Source organism: Diadema setosum, chromosome 18 (genome assembly GCF_964275005.1).
Source record: "Diadema setosum chromosome 18, eeDiaSeto1, whole genome shotgun sequence".
In the NCBI taxonomy this organism is placed as follows: domain Eukaryota; kingdom Metazoa; phylum Echinodermata; class Echinoidea; order Diadematoida; family Diadematidae; genus Diadema; species Diadema setosum.
In genome coordinates, this window is record NC_092702.1 from 23,453,049 (window position 1) to 23,474,737 (window position 21,689).

Genomic DNA, 21,689 nt, shown 5'->3' on the forward strand with positions numbered 1-21,689 from the left:
TCTTCATTATTCACAAAGGTAGTTTCTTTGTTACTCTCTGTACGGTACTACAATGTACTTCAGTTCACAATGATCACTGATCAAAGATCAATGACTCCCACACAAAACATGACCTGGATCACTGAATTAAATCTCAACATGCCATGGACTTCAGTTCAATTTCGTTTTCATCTTGGCATATTTCATTGTTACATATTTAGTATACTCGGTACTAAAATTGTGGGGTTTTACACTGTAAAGGCAAAGTTGAAGTTGTAGCTTATCTAGTTAGTATGCAATCTCCTCAAATGGTGGCCCCATGAAAAGGCTATGACACTTATACATTGTAGCACCAAGAGAGGGAGCTAGACTATCAAAATATATGTCACGTGATATGCCTAAGATGGCGGAAAATTTTGTTGTCTGTTTCTAAGATCGTCGAGAAGACTGGTAAATTCTGTTGTTTTCCCTCAGGAGACATCATGCCACCCAAAGTACCCCCTTCAGCTCGTAGAAACATCAAGTATGTTACATTTTCGCCATTTGTGAGGTAAGTTACAGGTGTCTTTTGTTGATATCGTGGTTTCAGTTCGTGTTCTTGCGCCGACGAACCATTTGGTCCCATACGTTCAACTTCGTGTAGCTTTTATGTAGTGTAAAACTAGCAGAAACGTGTGCTGGTGCATGCCATCATGGTGCATGCGCATGGTGTGCAGTCTGTCTGTGTTCTCGGGGTTTTTGTCAAAAACAAACAAACAAAACCGTTCTCTTCAAGCAGTATGATTTTACTTCATTTTAAGCTTTGCAGTGTTCCGTAGAATTGAATACCGGTGATAATGATTAGATTAGATAAGCCCTGACCCCTGTTAAAATGTAAAACTAAAAGCTGTTGGCAACGAGTGTTGGAAAGTAAGCGTAGAATCTAGTCTATGTAGTCGAGACGTCTCTGCTGGAATCTCTTCGGTCTCCTCTGTCCTGATGGCTCTGTTGACTTCACACTGGAAGTTCTAAATTACTACAGATTCTAGACTCTAATTACATTTTACAACGGTTGGTTAACGCAAACGGCGTTTAGATCTAATAGGCTACTCTTACGTTACCAAGAGTTCATGGCATGGCTTTGTACAGGTCTAACATAACAAGTTGGTTATGTTTAGATCTTTGTTTGTGACTAGTCTTGTCTAGATCTAGTCTGTAGACTGTAGACCCCTGTCTTGTCTTGACACTTGCCTTGCCAAATGCCCACTATCGAAAATAAGTCATTACAAGTAACGGGATGTTAGGTTGACAGTGATTATCAATAATAATAATAATGATAATGATAAGGTCTTATTTACCCAGGGTAACCTCTTCACTGTGTTGCCACTGGTCTACCAGAGGGCCCTGCCATTATTATTATTACCCCAGCGTTGCCAGGTACCCATTCATACACCTGGGTCGAGAGGGACATACACATGGTGGGTAAAACATCATGTCCAAGGACGCAAGCGCTGGGCGGGATTCTAACTTGGGTCCTGCGATCGGGAGTCGGGAGTCTTATCCACTATGCCACAGCGCCCCCACTCAATCATGGCACAACAGATTCACATAAGTTTACTGTGTAGGCAAGGGTTTAATTTTCGCGAATTTCACAAATTGGATTGCAAAAATGTCTCCTTGCGCTTTGTTCATAGAGCATTAATGTGAGTGTCAGCGTCGATTTGCGAAAACAACATCTTGCGAAAATGTCAATGACCTTGTCATTCGCCAAAATATAGACTGTACGTGAAAATAACAGCATATAGATCTAGTACTCTGCAGAGTAGTTTTCTCAATCAATAGCAGTCAATATTGACCAAAAGATCGGTCTGTATCTTGTCGTTGGGAATATGTTCCATGGAGACTATGTCTAGCTTCACAGAATCCCATTACACTGTATAGAATCTATAATCAGTAAATGTCAAAAAATGATTCAAAAAAACTTCTCCACACAGACAAATTTTTCTGTCTAGATCTACATTAGACAGTCAATGCTTGCAATAAAGAAGTCAAAGTACCAAATGCAAGCCGCCCATAATTCGACCACAACGCTGAATGCAAGTGCCGACTTGCCAGAATTTGACCACCAATGGGCACTGAAACATCCCCACTGCAACCTTGCGCCAACGAGGTATGCTGCGCAGCACATTTTCAGCGGCCTTTATACGCTTTGACATTGAACTGTCCAAATTCTGGCCTGGGGTAGTGGCATTCTGGTTGGTTATTGTAGCGATATATTTTTGGATTTTCTGAATTCTATGATTTTTTTTAACAAAATCATTATTGCGATAAAAGTAATTATATTTTTGATATGCATTGTAGATATTATTTTGTGTAAATTGTTTTAGATGAATAAATATTGCAGAAAAGTTTAAGTGGCCAGATTCTGGTCAGCTTACTCTAGAAGTATTTGTTATTCATCTGCGTTTATTTTTTCTGAAGTTACTTCAGTACAGGGGAATCCCATTATAACGAGATGGGATACAACGAGAATCCGCTTATAACGAGATAAAACGTCCGGTCCCAAATAAATTTGCATGTTAACCTGTGGAGATTCGGAGTTCCGGTCATTGCGAGATAATTCTCGGGCCTAAAAGCAAAGAAAAACAAAGACGAATTTGTGCGGATATAACAACAACTTTTTTTCTTTTTGTTTTTTTTAAACTGAAATAAATAAGGGCAAAATCACACTTTATTTCAAACCAGAAAAGATTAATTCTCCATGAATTGTCTGAATTATCGTTGCGTGCAAGCAGAGACTACAGTAACATCTGCCAGTGCCAAACAGAACGCAATCAAGGTGACGCGCCGCAAGTTCATTAAGTCTCTTTCCGAGGGCCGTAATGGAACAGCATTGGAATATTTAGAAGCTATAGCCTTTGCTATTTATGCCGGAATGTTATCACAAACGCTATAATTCAAAATAACGTTTTTTAATGGCTTAAACAAGAAAAATGGTGTACATGTATTTATGTATCCGAAATGTTTTCAAATATACTTAACAGCCGGGAGTATCTAACTGTGAGCAGCGAATGCAGCGAATTGTAAGTTTTGGGAGAAATTTTGAACATGTTCAAAAATCCTTTGCGATAAGAAAAACTGGTTGTAAAATGAAAACTGTTTTTGAGTTTGATCGCAACTGTTACCGAGCCCTGACTAAAGTTACAATCTGCTATTATTCGCTGCTTTTGGCAAATATCATCCGCTCAGTTAGATACCATTTACGTAACTTTGATTATAAGATAGATTTAATTAGATGTCAAAATTAAAATACGATGGGGTTGTATGCTAAAATTTTAATTAACTCAACTCTAGCTTATCAAAATACAAGCACTATTTCAGTCGATTTTGCAATCCACAGTTACCCGGTACTGGTTTTTGTTTTCGTAAACAGCATTCATAGTCAATCTCGTCGGGTAAAACATTCACGTAAAGCACGCATTCAACCTGATGCATCGCAACAAGCTGGAAGCACATGGCGCTCTTGCAGTAAAAGTAGCACGTGTTTCGCTCATCACACTGTACAGTAATAGCGAGAGAATAAATAGGATGTTGGGCACGGTTTTCCTGGAGGAAATAAAAAATGAGAGCATAAATTGTGGTGTAAACTTACATCATAATGCACGTGGTTATTATCAATAATTTGTCATAGAATGAAAGATAAATTAGGATTTTACTCACAGCTTTCATCCACACAAGTTATGCTAAATGCAGCATTGATACCGCGATTGCTTTACCTTTAGTTGCATAAATTTTGCTTCCTCTCTCTAGAGATATCTTCTCAGATGTGCAGATTCATCCACATGGGGATAACAAAAGGCAGGCCCCATCTATGACATGATTATATGATTTGTCAAATCTGAAATATTCGATGACAAGCATTGAGAAAAAAAAAATAATTGTAATTATTGTGAGAATGCTCTCGCATTTTCCTGTCATATTTCTTGTTTTTCTATTCATCAATATGACGTCGTCATATTATTTAATGCATGTAACCCAATTTTAGCAGAGCATGTTAGATATGATTAAAGTGTACATTCCACACGTGTTCGGATACAACGAGAATCCGGATATAACGAGAAGAATCACCCGGAACAGACGATCTCGTTATAACGGGATTCCCCTGTACTGCAAGATTGCATTCAAATAGATTACAAAAGAAAGTAGTTTCTCATCCTCGCTCGCATCTAATTTTGATATACTGTCAATTTTTTTACTATTTGCTATTTTTCAAAATGTGATGAAAAAAATGTAAAAATTAAGTTTCACATCCCCATTCACATCCTTTTTGAGTTGCCACATCAACTTTTTTTGATATTTGTTAAATACTCCTTTTGGGTGGCTTAAAATTACATCGGAAATTCACCTACTGATTGTGATGTCATGCATTAGAATCTCTGATAGTGCGCACTGTCATACTGCTACAGCCAAGACTCCTACAAACCAGCCGCTATGTGCTTGTATGAATACATTGACTGTTTGCTTGGACAGCGCGCTGTTGAGAACAGAACATACATTGTGAATGGACAAGTGTCTGCACACACTCGTACTCATGTACGTTTATCATAAGCCTGACACATGGCTAGGTTTCAAAGGTCATGTACTCGTGCGCTGCTATCACATTAGGATGCTAGTGCTGTTTTCTACTGCGAGTGATTTTCAAACATGTACAAACTCACCCTAAGTATTTCGTGATCTAAACACACTTGCATTTGAGTCTCCAAAGTCCAGTAGAAGACACTTTAAGACTCTTTTACACATTGTAGAATAACTTGATTACTTGAATTGAAGCTCTTCGCTGAACTCAAGCAGTCAGTATTTGTAGATGGTCACGGTTTGATACTACGCTAGCACCGTGTACTGTGCAGCGGCTTCAGATGAAAAATCATGAGATATACAATGTAAAATAGTAAGGACCTCCCGCATCACCTCTCTCCAAAAATCCGGATTAAAGATTTCTTTCTTTACCTAGCCTTACAATGTATGTAACATGGGTCAATCCACGTCAAATCATCCAATTTTCAGAGAAGTTGTCACCCGACCCCCTCTGATTTTCTTTAAAATTGCACCAAATGTTTCCCAAAGTGTCTGACGGAAAATCCCAAAATATTTTGCCCCAAGGTCAATTGGTTGCTAAGATACAGCCTCACATAGCAACCGGTGCGCATTCCAAAAAATTAGTTAAAAGAAAATTAGGCATTTTTGATTGACTGTTTTAGCTTGGATATTTATGCAAAAGTGTTCATTATCTGGAAATTGAGAAAACTTTATAGTCTTTGCAAGAAAAACTGACTGTGACGCGAAATTGACTTTTCGTTAACGTGCACGAGGTCACCGAAAATGGAGTTAAATGTTAATTTTGACAATTTTAATGCATATTTAGAAGCTAATATCTTCCACACTTCATCACCTTAGGTTCTAAAATATTATGTTGTTGAAGGCTTTGACTTGCTCAGTAATTTTGAAAAAAATTGGCGCATTCATGATCACCGTTTTTACGGAGAGCGCCCTCAAAGTTGACAAAAATGAAAAATGTGCCAAATTCAAGGTCTCGGATCACCCTTCGTCCCACCTAGGAATAGCATCAATTTTTGTATATTGATAGACATTTACCTACATTATCTTGGGTTACCAAAGAAATTTTGCTCCCGAAATGTTCAGTGGAAAATTTACCCCACCGAAAATGGTCGTAAACGGCCAAATTCCCACGAAATATCACATATTGGGTTTAGAGGACATTTCAAATGTCCACGCTTTCAAAATGAAAAGCACTAGCCCTGTGATATTTGCAGTAGGGATAGTCTGTTATACATATTTTAGTAATGTATACCACAAAACACTTTTATTACATAATAATGACCTTGAAATTTAATCCAAAATTTGATAAAAAACAATAAATCGCTCCAGTTTCCTCATTGCACTGCATGTAAATGTGTTTTGAAAGAGTTTTCACAGAGCAATATTTCAAGAATTATGAAAGCTGACAGCCTACAATATTAAGGTTCGAAAGTATTTGTGCTCTTCTTTCAGATTTTGTGTCAATTTGATCATGAATGTTATACCCTTGACCTTGAAGTACTTCTAAAAATAGCTGTAAATTTGTAAACTACAAAGTACACACATGACAGGTGTTTTATGGCATGATATTCTTGTGATTCTTCCACAAACACAAAAGCTTTTTATAGTGTAAATGTTTATACACTGGAATTAATCTATACATGCTTGCAAGATATGTTCCAATCAATTGCTTTGTTCTGACAATGACCCTCAATTTATGACCTTCAAAATCATGAGAAATGCCTATTCCTCTCCATAAAGACCTGTATTAAAGTACGTAATAATAATTGATAATTATGGACATTAAAAAATTCGTATTCTAGCCTGTGAAACGCACATTAAAAGGACTGAGAGTCTTCTTTTTCGGGGAATTTGTTCTGTACCTAATGAAAACTTTCAGAATCATTTCAATTCTTATGTATTTTCTTGTTTTTGAAATTTCTTATGTATTTCTTTGTTTTTATTTTCTGCAGCATAACCATGTTTTTTTTTTTATTGGAAATTGTCACAGCCCACTTTTCTACCATAACTAGAATAGAATTAACCAATCAAAGTGATAGATAGTAAAAATGGTCAAGTTTTTATGAGTTTCACCACAAAAAGCACTGTTTTCCATAGGAAATGCACACAAAATCACAAAATATTATCATCCCCATTTTTGATTGAAATTGAGGGTCATTGTCAGAACAGAGTAATTAATTGTAACATATCTCGCAAGCACGTATAGATTAATTCCAGTATATAACATTTACATCATAAAAAGCTTCTGTGTTTGTGGAAGAATAACAAGTATATCATGCCATAAAACACCTGTTGTGTGTGTCATTTGTAGTTAACAAATTTACAGCTATTTTTAGAAGCACTTCAAGGTCAAAGATAAAACATTCATGATCAAATTGACACTGAATCTGAAAGATGAGCAGAAATAGTTTAGCACCCTAATATGGTAGAATGTCAACTTTCATAATTCTTGAAATATTGCTCTGTGAAAAGTCTTTCAAAACACATTTACATGCAGTGCAATGAGGAAAATGGAGCGATTTATTGTTTTTTATCAAATTTTGGATTAAATTTCAAGGTCATTATTATGTAATAAAAGTGTTTTGTGGTATATATTACTAAAATATGTATAACAGACTATCCCTACTGCAAATATCACAGGGCTAGTGCTTTTCATTTCGAAAGCGTGGACATTTGAAATGTCCTCTAAACCCAATATGTGATATTTCGTGGGAATTTGGCCGTTTACAACCATTTTCGGTGGGGTAAATTTTCCACTGAACATTTCGGGAGCAAAATTTCTTTGGTAACCCAAGATAATATAGGTAAATGTCTATCAATATACAAAAATTGATGCTATTCCTAGGTGGGACGAAGGGTGATCCGTGACCTTGAATTTGGCACATTTTTCATTTTTGTCAACTTTGAGGGCGCTCTCCGTAAAAACGGTGACCATGAATGTGCCGATTTTTTTCAAAATTACTGAGCAAGTCAAAGCCTTCAACAACATAATATTTTAGAACCTAAGGTGATGAAATGTGGAAGATATTAGCTTCTAAATATGCATTAAAATTGTCAAAATTAACATTTAACACCATTTTCGGTGACCTCGTGCACGTTAACGAAAAGTCAATTTCGCGTCACAGTCAGTTTTTCTTGCAAAGACTATAAAGTTCTCTCAATTTCCAGATAATGAACACTTTTGCATAAATATCCAAGCTAAAACAGTCAATCAAAAATGCCTAATTTTCTTTTAACTAATTTTTTGGAATGCGCACCGGTTGCTATGTGAGGCTGTATCTTAGCAACCAATTGACCTTGGGGCAAAATATTTTGGGATTTTCCGTCAGACACTTTGGGGAACATTTGGTGCGATTTTAAAGAAAATCGGAGGGGGTCGGGTGACAAGCACTGGATGATTTGACATGGATTGACCCACATATCAGATTGCAGTTACTTTACAGATGTGGTTTGTAATTTTGCATTTGGGAGATGATTGTTTGTTGGCACTTGATAAAGTGTTATTCCTGAATAACAACATAATACAACAGAGCAATTATTAACTCTTCTTACATACTATAAAAGTGGATATTTTCGCGCAACTAATTTTTCGCCCTTGGCCAGGTAAGAAGAGTTTCGCGTGTTTTTGATTCCATGGAATCAAGACATCACGCACAGGAACATATGGCAAGCAAAAATATTCGCATGCTTTTACTTTCGCGCTAGTTTCTGGTTGCGTGAAATGCGCAAAAATTTCGACACCGCGAAAATTTCCACTTTTACAGTACATTGTACATGTACACCTACACATAACTGTTTGATATAGGGTAGAATTAGCACACTTGGTGTAATTAGACTTGTATCACCTTTGCTAGCTCAATGGTTCACTGCAACCCACAAGATACAATGTATTTCCAGAACCAGTCACCAGTACTTATACTAACATGTGATTAGTTGTTGTCTTCTTACAAGAGTTATCATGTGATGACCTTCTGAATTTTATCGCTGGTATCAGGGGATCACATTTGCCTCGAGCCTTTTAGCATTCTCTGTGAACTGCCCGTTACATTTTACCCTGTACATATTTCTGTTTTTGGTCAATTCCATTGTGACTTATGGGACAAAGTGACAATTTTCGGCAATTTCAAACCAGTATTTTGAGAAAATAGTTGCATCAAATGCATTTTTCTCAGTTCATGGTTAGATCCATCATATCACAGTTTATGAAAACACCATACTTAGTTTGAAAAGTATCATTGCATTACGTACAGCAACGAAAAATTGCTGTCGTGACTTATGGGACATCTGAGGATCACCGTTTTTCACATGGGAAAGTAAGTTCTGAAATATTCTTACACACAGAGTCTCTGGAAAGATATTTTCTTTCCTGAATGTATCAAAGGGTTGGTGCTTACCCTGAGCCAAGTGGTATGAATATCTACTCATTGGTACAGTAGCAGGATAGGGAAAACCAGTGTGACTGATGGGACACAAAAACGTGACTTATGGGACGCTATTAACTACCACATTTTGAAATTGCGAGAATAATATTTACTGATGCCGGAACAAGTTCTAGAACATCATAAAACCAATCTATGACCAAAGAACATTCAGAAAATAAGCCATCTGAGCATTACACAAGCTGTATTATAGTCATAATAGTGTATCAGACATGATACATAAATTCTGCAAAAATTGGCAATTTTCATGAAAAATGAAGGTTTTTTGGACATAACTCCACTCCACGTTCACCGATGTTCACAAATGAGGTATCAAAATATCCATTGTGAAAGGCTGCTTTGAGTAAACAATACCAGATCATCTAATTAAGCTTCATTAATCATCTATACTCAATAGTTTGATTTTCATAAAATGCAACCTTTCCGTGGAATTGACCTTTTATGATTGTCAGTGAAGTGAATTGAATTGAATTGAAAGGGGTCTTTTCTCCTTTTTTTTTTTCCTCCCTTTTTTTTTGGGGGGGGAGGCATCCTTTCTTCTCTTTAAAGCACACTTTAGACGACAGTCAGATTGTATTCACTGAGTGACCCCTTTTTAAAGTCACTGTGCTGTTTTTAGCCTCCTTGATTTCCAGAATATTTCAACTTTAAAGACTATACTGCCCTGCTTTGGCAAAAGGAAGCAAGTGACATACCATCCGAATTTGAGTTATTGATGTTTTCATAATTCACATAATGAGCTCTTCTTCCAGGCCAAATTTCATGCAGAAACACTCATCCTACTAAGAGATATAATGTTAGATAAGACATCATGATAGTCCATTGACGTCAGTGTAAATGACAGACACATTTTGCTCTTTTACGAGAAATGTCACTTTTGTCACTTGCTTCTTTTTGCCAAAGTAGGGCAGAATACATTACTCATTTATTCCAAAGCAATCTTGAACATGCTGTGTAATTGTTATATATACCTAATCCATTATTTTCTTTTTGTACAGTTCATGATATTTAGGCACATATTTTTTTTCCATAAAGGGAAAATGAGATAATCAGCCTAAATAAATCATTGTACTGTATGTGTATACATACAATTATGTGGACGTACATTATTTTGGGATATTCCTGCGCATATCAAGCTGTGTGATTTATAGCTCTGCATGTGACAAAAAGTATGGTATATGTGACCACTGGAATTAGTGCTGTTTAAATACCAGTGTTATATTTGAGATTTAAGGTATCTTGAACTTTATAATTTTAAAGCAAGTAAAGTTCTCCTTCCAATCTTTTCATTGTATATTCCATGAAGTCATTTGAAATGATTTCTGTAATCTTTTCTTTTGCTTCTGTTCATAGTCTTTGATCTGAGTTCATTTTTTTGTGAGGTAATCACTAATTTGACTTTGTGGTGACCAGGAAAACTGGACAAGCGCAAGCATAACAGATAATATTGTATTCTTCGATCATAATTCATAAGATGATGGAGCAGATATTAATCAAATGATTGGTTGAGAGTGTACACATGACCAGCCATTTATTTTGCTTAATTTGCTTATGACTGGTTACTAGTAAAGTATTTAAGTATAATGACCGGTCATTAGCACTTTCATGTTGTGATGATGACTGGGCAAGATTTCATTGTTTCATTTACGTGTGATTATCGAGGGTAATTTATCAAACTACAAGGATCTGCGTCATCATTTTATTAACTCTTTATGTGCCACGTTCGCACGTCCGACTCAGTCGACGGCGTGCCAACTTCGCATATTCTGCTCAAACCCACAAACCTACCCAAACCGATCGATAAATCGCCAAATGCAGCAGTACAATGAAAGCTTTTGTCGCTCTTCCGTTCGTCTCACATAATAGCTTGCATTTTATGTGATGACTGACTATCAAGTGGTGTTCCCAAAGAGATTTGCATGTAAATTCTAAGTTTCTGTCACTGTTTTGTGTGCACTTTAGAGTAAATGTAGCTACTGGTCATTTCAAAGAAAAACAATCATCGATTTGTCTTACAAATTTTCATCAAAATAAAGCTTGGTATTTTCTCTACAACTTTGTTCACTACATGTTCAGCTTAACAGAAATCTGTAGACGTTACATAGATTTGAAAAAACAGAATGTTTTCTCTAAGCATGACTACGTTCGTGTCTCAGAATAATATGGCACACAGGGGGTTTCCACCATGGCACATAAAGAGTTAAACAAATAATGCACATCATTTTGTTTAGGCATTAGTATACATGTGTAATTACTCACACCTAGTACCTTTGAAACAGTCCAAATGTCCTCGGCTATCACCTCGGATGTATTAAACTGTCCCGAAGGTACAATATGTGGGTAATTCTTACTAATGCCTTCACTGATGTGTGTTATTTACAAGTATAATGCTGCCCCCTTCCAATAGTCCTGATTACTTCCTGTTAATAAGTGACCTTCCTCTACATGTAGTTAGATTAAACAACACATATTTTGTGATCTGCAATCTGGGCCCTGTTTCACTAATGTGGGAACTATAACAAGCCAAGCAGTGAATCAAAAGTTTAATGGATTCAGATCAAATCTAGTTGGAAAGGATGGAAATTCAAAATGTATTTTACAATGGGATAAGGCAAGGTGGTTGCAAGATTTTGTTCCCAAGGTTAATGGCTTGATAGTGAAACAGTTCCTATCTTCTGAGGACTGATTGAGTAGAATTGAACGTAGTGACTGATGTTAGCATTTAGTGAAACAGCCCCCTGACATGAGATTATGGATTTATGAATGTGTAAGAATAAATATATTGGCTTGGGAAAGTGTTAGGTATATAATGTCCTTTGCAGCTTGAATTCTCTTTTTTTTTTTTCTTTTCTTTTTTTTTTTCTTTTTTTTTGGGGGGGGGGGGGATGGCGGAGTGATATGACTGAGGGTTCAAAGCATTTCAAGAGATATGTTCATCTGCCCAAAGTATCATTTCAGGTTGGAAAGACAAAGGGACTGATGTAATGGTCATGTTAAGAACAAAACCAGCCATTTATTATGTCATATTGGGAGTATTGGTTCTTGTTTCATGGCAAGTGCTCACAATTTCCTTGCAAACATACATTGTATGGCACGCTGTAGGATATTTCATCCAAAGTACCTGCTGTCATATTACACTCATAATGCACTTTAGATTGAATTACATGTACTGTATATTGTACTTAAGACGGGTTCTGCTTTCATAAACTCCATGTTTACCCGTTATTGGTGTAGGGAATATGTAGGAGGTATTTTAGGAAGCACTATTCCAGTTGTTCTGGTATCAGTACATTGGCTACTGTTATGCCCTGACATGGAAAAAGGGGGGCCATGCCAATCTGAGATGAAGTCATGTGATTGTTGTAGCCTGCATTGTGCCAGTATTAATGATATGGGTACGCCAAATAGATCACTAGCACAACATTACCTATTTGTTATAAAGGCAATATAAAAATACAAATGTTTCGCTTAGTGACGCACACACGCACAATGTACATTATGGATTCTTCTGGTTTATTTGGGTATTGTTGGGATGTAGTGACAAGAATGGAAAAGGAAGAAAGTTTTGCAGTATATTATCAAAATCCAGGCCGTGATTGTGCTGAATATTTTTTATAGCAATAATGCTCAGAGCAACTTCATGCATAGTGTTACGACCAAAATCACTCTGAGAATGATCGCACAAAAGAAACAATCAACTAATGTTCAGGCGGTTTATTAACAGTGATATTGTGGGTACAGACTCGTAATCGGCTTTCACATCAGTACAATAATGATCAAGAGAAACAATTATAAATCAGTAATACAATCACTTACACGCATTACAGCCCAAATCGTAATCACGATGTTATATAGTCCCTTGGTGATGTCTAACTACGATGTTCGATGCACAGATGAATGGTCCTTGATGCACCGATGAATGATTCCTCCGACGTAAATCCAGAGGCACGGGTTGCAATAATCCACGTTATAGATCCAGGGTAAATTCCACGATAAACAAGGTGTATGTCCACGGCGAAACGTGCAAAATCCAAACGTTATGACGACCACGTCCAGTTGATGCGTTGAATGAGGATTCACTTTATAATGTCCAGCAAGGAATCCAGCCCGTCACAGCTGTGCCGTAATAATGTCCATTGACACTAAAATATGGAGTCTATCTCCAATGTAGGCAAATTAATTCTCTGCAGGCAAAATGTCTCCCAGGCCTTATCTCCACAAACACAGGTTGTATAGCAGGTCAGCAGGTAACACAGGACTGACTATAACAAGTCGCTTCAGAGCCAGAAGTGACGTAACTCTCAGAGCAGAGGTGTTGGGTACTCTGCCTACCTCAGAATTTCTCCTGCTTATATACTATCCATTCACCCCTTTCTAGTACATTCTGTAATTTTCTCCAACCTGGGGCCACATACCTGAACATACTAGCAAGTCCAAATTCCAGGAATCCTGGATGACTCACTGCCTAATATGTGCATAACATCATTGCCAAAATTAACAACCAATCACATTGGGTTACAAGGGCAGTGCCTCACTCAGCCAGCACTTCCTAGAATTTTCTGGAATGGGTTAAATCCTTCTAGATTGAGTGAGCTATAATATATTTCCTGTCACATGCATACATGTACTGTAGCTACATTGTATACCACATAGAAAATTCTCCACTGATCTGGTCAGCCTGTATGTACTATATCTATATCATATAGAATGTTCTCCATTAATCTGGTCACCCTGTGTACATACACATTAAACAACCATGCATACAGCCTTGATACATGTACATAACTACTTGTGTGTACATTTGTGACACCATCCCCCATGGGAAAAAGAAAGCCTTGCCGTAGCAAGGGTTTCTTTTACCTTCACAATTTCTCATTGTTATTTACAACGAATGTGAGGTAAAATCCAAATCAAGCAACCATAATCGCATACTATCACAGGCCTTTTAAATAGCTGCATTAATTCCATGTTCTCTTTTCATGGATACCAGTTACATTGATATTGCTTGGATTCTCGGAGCTTATACAATCATGTCAAACTGTTTTGCATACATTAATGGATATGCTAAACACATACAATGTACACTGTAAGTGATATGCGGTGAAAACTTTTCACCTTTGATACTCTCTTCATGTTACACTCTTGACAAAGCGTCAGCAATTACATTATTTTTGCCTGCCACATGTTTGATTTTGAGAGCATATGGCTGCGTCATCATGCTCCATCTGAACAGTCTATTGTTCTTCATTTTGAACCGGTCTAAAAAGACCAAGGGGTTGTGGTCAGTATAGACCGTGATCTCCCCTTTGCTATTTGTCAAGTACACTTCATATTGCTGGAGGGCAAGGATGAGACTGAGAGCCTCCTTCTCGATTGTTGAGTACTTCTTTTGGTATGCGTTCAACTTTTTGGAAAAGTAGCTAACCGGTCGTTCAGTGCCTTCTTCATCTTCTTGGAGCAAAACCGCTCCCACTCCTACATCACTAGCATCTATTGCCACTTTGAATGGCTTTTGGAAGTCAGGAGCTGCCAGAACAGGCTCATTAGCAAGGACTGCTTTTAGTTTCTCGAAGGCTCTTTGACACTCATCAGTCCAGGTGTACTTTGCCTTGCCCTTCAGCAGGTTTGTTAGGGGGGTGACTACAGTGCTGAAATTCGGTACAAATTTCCTGTAGAAACCAGCCATGCCCAGAAATCTGAGCAACTCCTTCTTGGATTGGGGAATGGGAAAGCCTAGTATAGCTTCTACCTTGGCTTCTCTTGGCAATACCTGTCCCTGACCGACTACATGCCCGAGATACACCACTTTGGCCTTTGCAAATTCACTCTTTGCCAGATTAATCACCAATCCGGCCTCCTTGAGTCGATCAAAGAGTTGCCGCAAGTGTGTAATGTGCTCTTCCCACGTGTCACTATACACTAGGATGTCATCAATGTATACTACACAGTTGTCACGCCCGGCAATGATTTGGTTTGTCAGCCGTTGGAAGGTGGCCGGAGCATTTTTCATGCCAAATGGCATTACTTTGCATTGGAACAAGCCATCTGGTGTGGCAAAGGCAGAAATCTCCCTGGCTTTGTCGGTCAAGGGCACTTGCCAGTATCCCTTTAGAAGGTCTATTTTACTGACATATGCAGAATTTCCGACCCTGTCAATGCAGTCTTCTAGTCTGGGAATGGGGAAAGAATCTGTTTTCGTCACGGCATTTACCTTTCGGTAATCTATACAGAATCTTTGAGACCCATCCGGTTTGGGCACCATGACGATTGGGGAGCTCCAACTGCTTTTACTCGGTTCTATTATGTCATTGTCTAACATGTATTGAACCTCTTCCCTTACTTTTTGCAGTTTGCTCGGGTTTAACCTGTAAGGGTTTTGCTTGATAGGGTCAGCATCTCCTACATCAACATCATGGACAGCCAGAGGGGTGCAACCTGGTTTGTCTTTACACACTTCTTTGTACTCATGTAACAGACTAGTCACATCTTTCCTCTGATTTTCAGGTAGGTAGTTCAGTGCCTCATCTACTTTCCCTAACATCTCTGAGTTAGACAACCTGGCACTAGAGGGCTCACTTCCATTCTCATCTTGAGCTTCTCCCTCTTCATCTACTTCTTCTTCTACCACCTGAGCTACGCCTACCGGCTGACTAGCCTTTCTCTCATAGTACTCTTTCAGCATGTTTACATGACACACCCTCTGATCTTTTCGTCTGTCTGGCGTACTGATCACATAGTTCACATCATTGAGTTTCTTTTTGACACAGTATGGGCCACTGAACTTGGCTTTCAGTGGTTCACCTTGTATGGGCAGCAGTACAAGAACTTTGTCACCTGGTTTGAAGGTTCGAGCTTTGGCATTTTTGTCTGCCTTTCTCTTCATTGAGTCTTGTGACACTTTCAAGTGTTCCCTAGCTACCTCACAAGCCTTTGAAAGCCTTTCACGAAACTTTGACACATAGTCAAGTAAGTGGACCTCATCATCCTCAGTCATGAATTTCTCTTTGATGAGCTTCAGTGGGCCCCTAACTTCATGACCGTACACCAACTCAAATGGGCTGAAACCCGTCGACTCATTTGGGGAGTCCCTCGTTGCGAACAGCAGGAAAGGGATGCCCTTATCCCAATCCTCGGGATACTCCTCACAAAATGCCCTAATCATTGTCTTTAGGGTCTGGTGGTAGCGCTCCAACGCACCTTGGGATTGGGGATGATAAGCTGACGACTTCAGCTGCTTCACACCCAAACGATACATCACCTCTTGAAATATGCCTGACATGAAATTTGACCCTTGGTCAGACTGCACTTCCTTGGGCAACCCATACCTAGTGAAAAACTGCACTAGCGCATCTACCACAGTCTTGGCAGTGATATTTCTCAATGGGATAGCCTCTGGAAACCGTGTAGACATATCCATGATTGTCAAGAGGTACTTATGACCTGACCTAGTCCTAGGCAAAGGTCCAACACAGTCAACTAGAACCCGACTGAATGGTTCTTCAAACGCAGGCATCGGAATCAATGGCGCCGGCTTCACTGAATGCTGTGGTTTACCAGCCACTTGACATGTGTGACAAGTCTTGCAAAACTCAGCCACATCCACATTCAACCCTGGCCAATAAAAATGCCTCATGATCCGATCCTTTGTCTTTCTGACGCCTAAATGGCCGCCAACAGGTAACTCGTGAGCAATCCTCAAGATCTCACCGCGGTAATTGGGAGGGACAACAACTTGACGGACCACCGTCCAATCCTCATCAGCTGGCCTATGGGGAGGTCTCCACTTCCTCATCAAAATGCCATCTTTGACATAATAGCACTCAGGGACCTTTTCAGCCTCAGCCTCAGAACACGCCGTCTGAGACAAGCCTTTTAACTCAGAGTCTGCCTGCTGTGCTTCAACCAAGGAAGACTTGCTAAACAGCCCATCACTGTTAGCCTCGGAGCCTAATACAGCAACCCCATCATTCAAATCCTTGAAAAAGGTTTCTGCCAACCAAACACCGGAATTCTCCTCCACATCAACAGAATCCGCATCATCTTGAACAGCTCTACGAGCCTGAGACCTAGTCACAACACAATCTGGGAAAATCCCAGGAAACTCCTCCTGCAACTGCTCAGTTTCAGCAACCACCACTGGTTTATCCGAAACAACTGGAGACGCAACCACCTTGTCCCCAGCCAAGTCATTCCCCAACAAAAAGTCAATGCCTGCCATGGGCAACTCAGGAACAACTCCAACAGTGACAGGACCAGAAACTAGGTCACACTTCAAATCCACTCTATACAGTGGTACTGACATATAACTGCCATCAACAGTCTGAATCAAGACTTTTGCATTCACTACACTATCTGGTGGAAAAGTCATACCACCATCCACCATTAACGACTGAGAGGCCCCCGTATCCCGCAGGATGACTACTGGCTTACCTGCCTCACCAGAAGTACATGGGGTCACCTCACCATCAAACAAAAAGCTACGATAGCTCTCATCCACCTGCTTCAGCCTATCTTTGAATTTGGGAGATCGACTTTCAATGGCCTGTGTTTCACTGAACGGGACACTATTTTCGGGTAGGACACTTTTTGACATGACAAATCCCACCTCCTTCGTTGCACCATTTTGCAACTTCCAACATTGTGACTTTACGTGCCCTTTCTTGTGACAATGAAAACATCTGATGACATTTGCACTTGTACTGGACCCTTTGTCAGATTGAGGCTGTGGTGCCGATGAAGTTTCAGAACTCGTGCCTTTTTCAGAACCAGCATTCTTTGGATTGCTCGACTGAGTTTTGTCTCTCTTATTTCCAGAGAAATTCTTGAAAGGTGGTCTGTTTTCATGTCTGTGGGTTAGCTCATACTCATCAGCCATAAAGGCTGCTTTATGCAAACTTGTCACTTTGTGATCTTCCAGATGCAACCTCACACTGACAGCAACACTCTTTTTGAATTCTTCCAAGAGAACAACCTCACGTAGGTTATCAAAATCCTGATCCACTTTGAGGGATCTGTACCACCTATCAAACGTCATTTCTTTTTCACGAGCAAACTCAACATGTGTCTGGCCTGGTTTGCGGTACGAATTTCTGAACTTATGTCTGTAAGCCTCTGGCACCAATTCATAAGCATTCAACACTGCTTTCTTGACTGTAGCATAGTCACGTGATTGCTCTTCAGAGAGAGATGAGTACACATCAGCTGATTTGCCGACAAACACACTTTGAATGAGCAAGGGCCAAAATTCCTGTGGCCCTTTCAAACTGTTAGCCACCTTCTCAAATGACACAAAATATGCATCGACTCTGTTTTCTTCAAACTTTGGCACCAATCGAATGTTCTTGGCCAAATCGAATTCAGGGGGAGCCCTTTCACGATTTTCAACAATCTGTGCATGAGCCAACTCAATCTCACGCAATTTCATTTGGTGCTCCATTTCAAGTTTCTGCATTTCCATTTCCATTTCTCTTTTCTTCATTTCCATTTCTTTAGCTCTTTGCTCTCTTTCTATTTCTCTAGCCCTTTCCCTTTCCTTCATTTCCATTTCTCTTTGTTTTTCCCTTTCCTTCATTTGCAATTTAGCAAGCTCAAGCCGTGTTTGATCAGACATTTGGGCTTGATCTGAAATTTGAGTTTCTTCTTTGAGCTCCATGTGACCAGCTACCAAGTCAAGAATTTCTGCCTTTCTTACACCTTGTGGAACATCAACATTTAAATGCTGTGCAATAGCAGTCAAATCACATTTGCGTAACCTTTGCAAATCTTTGAGGGACAAATCTGTCCTCTGAACAAATGCCTGAACATCCATTGTACTGAGTGACATTGTCACAATGTATTACACACAATATGCAATTGAACAATCAACTCACTGGTATTTTGTGTGTACCAATATTCTGGATTCCGGAACGTTCCAAATTCTAAGTTTTGGCTTTAAATTCACTTCCCGGACAAGCCCCCAATTTTGTTACGACCAAAATCACTCTGAGAATGATCGCACAAAAGAAACAATCAACTAATGTTCAGGCGGTTTATTAACAGTGATATTGTGGGTACAGACTCGTAATCGGCTTTCACATCAGTACAATAATGATCAAGAGAAACAATTATAAATCAGTAATACAATCACTTACACGCATTACAGCCCAAATCGTAATCACGATGTTATATAGTCCCTTGGTGATGTCTAACTACGATGTTCGATGCACAGATGAATGGTCCTTGATGCACCGATGAATGATTCCTCCGACGTAAATCCAGAGGCACGGGTTGCAATAATCCACGTTATAGATCCAGGGTAAATTCCACGATAAACAAGGTGTATGTCCACGGCGAAACGTGCAAAATCCAAACGTTATGACGACCACGTCCAGTTGATGCGTTGAATGAGGATTCACTTTATAATGTCCAGCAAGGAATCCAGCCCGTCACAGCTGTGCCGTAATAATGTCCATTGACACTAAAATATGGAGTCTATCTCCAATGTAGGCAAATTAATTCTCTGCAGGCAAAATGTCTCCCAGGCCTTATCTCCACAAACACAGGTTGTATAGCAGGTCAGCAGGTAACACAGGACTGACTATAACAAGTCGCTTCAGAGCCAGAAGTGACGTAACTCTCAGAGCAGAGGTGTTGGGTACTCTGCCTACCTCAGAATTTCTCCTGCTTATATACTATCCATTCACCCCTTTCTAGTACATTCTGTAATTTTCTCCAACCTGGGGCCACATACCTGAACATACTAGCAAGTCCAAATTCCAGGAATCCTGGATGACTCACTGCCTAATATGTGCATAACATCATTGCCAAAATTAACAACCAATCACATTGGGTTACAAGGGCAGTGCCTCACTCAGCCAGCACTTCCTAGAATTTTCTGGAATGGGTTAAATCCTTCTAGATTGAGTGAGCTATAATATATTTCCTGTCACATGCATACATGTACTGTAGCTACATTGTATACCACATAGAAAATTCTCCACTGATCTGGTCAGCCTGTATGTACTATATCTATATCATATAGAATGTTCTCCATTAATCTGGTCACCCTGTGTACATACACATTAAACAACCATGCATACAGCCTTGATACATGTACATAACTACTTGTGTGTACATTTGTGACAATAGAAACAAAAATAATGTGTACCATTATAAATCAGATAATGAATAATCAGAGATAAGAAGACTGTTGTAATGACACTGTTTATTTTTCTTGTCCTGTTGACATCAGCTGTTCCAGACTAAGACAGGTCCAGGCCCTGCTCTGTGATCATGGCCAGCAGGTCCCGGGCAAGCCAGACTCTGTCCTTTGTATTCTGGGCATAGACAGCAGGTAGGCATCATTTGCAGTATCTGTGTAGTGTATAATACATGTCATTATTTGTGAGCAATCATACAATGTATTTTGTGAATTGGGACTTATGAGACAATTTCACAGTGGTTAAATTAGCAATAGTCACTGCACAACAGTGTCCAAAAATATAAAGCTTCCATGTTCCTGTTTGTTATGCGTTATTACAGTGTTGATGTGAAAATCAATTTGGAACATGGTTTTTAACAATTCCAGTGAGTCTTAAAGGGACTGTACAGTACTGATTGAGGTGGGGAGTCATGTTTTGCTCATTCCTAAGTGAGATAATGAGAAACTTCTTATGAAATATGAAAGAGCATGTAATTCTAAGAAGGGTTCAAAGTTTATTTGATGAAAATTGGTTTTCATATGGCTGAGATATCCAAAAAAGTAATAATAATAAAAGGCAACAGGCCACAACTTTATTAGGATCTCTTTGTTTCACCTTGTTTTTGAATATGTCAGCCATTTCAAAACCGATTTTCATCAAATAAACTTTTGATACCCCTTAGAACCGCATGCTCTTTGACATCTCATAGAGTGGTTTCTGAATATCTTGCAAAACGTTAAGAGCTAAATCCTAACCTCAACCAGAACTGTACACACCCTTTAATCACTGAATCTGTGTGACATGAATGCAGGATGCATGTTCCACTTTGAAACAGGAACAGAGGGATCAGGCTCATGTAGAGTGAAGATTATGGCTCACGGCGTAAAAAGAGTCATTACATATTCATCAAGTAATAGAGAATATGGAGATTTGTAAAAATAAATCTCTAAATCGATATGGAAGGGAAAGGATAGCAAAGTGAGTTCTCTGAGAAAGGGTGTTTAATGTGATTTTGATACATCTTCTGTCAAAATTTTGATTGTGACCACCAGAATGACTGTCAGTGCTTAAGTACTGTTATAAATAGGCTCCTCCCTTGTCATTTTATTAAAGGTGTCATGGCTCAGGTATCCATACTATTAGACGTTTCTGCCACCAGAGCACATATCCAGAAGTTCCAACATAGTCCTCAGAATCCTGATGGACAGTCCAAACTCAAGTAGAGGAGATTCTCAAATCAGACTTAGCACAGCCCTTTTATTAATGTCCAGCTCACAATTGGGTTGTGCTCTTTCAGGTACAACGAAGGAAGTCGAGAGCTTGCAAACTACCTCCTGTTCAAGTTCTTTGACACGCGCCAGGCAGAAATTGAGAGGTAAGCATTCTCACGACTATTTGCTGTATATACTGTACTAGATGAAAACCCTTGGCATCTGTTTCATTTTCAGATCCTGTTTACATATCCTGTGTGTGTTACATGTTGTCTTGTTTTGTA

General features: G+C 39.0%; 1 protein-coding gene across 1 annotated transcript in view; it reads left to right on the forward strand.

The window, feature by feature from the left end:
• Window positions 1-393: 393 nt before the first annotated feature.
• LOC140242096 (dynein axonemal assembly factor 9-like) overlaps window positions 394-21,689 on the forward strand; it is an 82,008-nt gene continuing 60,712 nt past the window's right edge. The window contains exons 1-3 of the mRNA XM_072321856.1: window positions 394-529; window positions 20,245-20,346; window positions 21,492-21,569. Coding sequence (XP_072177957.1) covers window positions 462-529; window positions 20,245-20,346; window positions 21,492-21,569 — 248 coding nt within the window. The 5' untranslated portion in view covers window positions 394-461. The remainder of the gene's footprint in view (window positions 530-20,244; window positions 20,347-21,491; window positions 21,570-21,689) is intronic.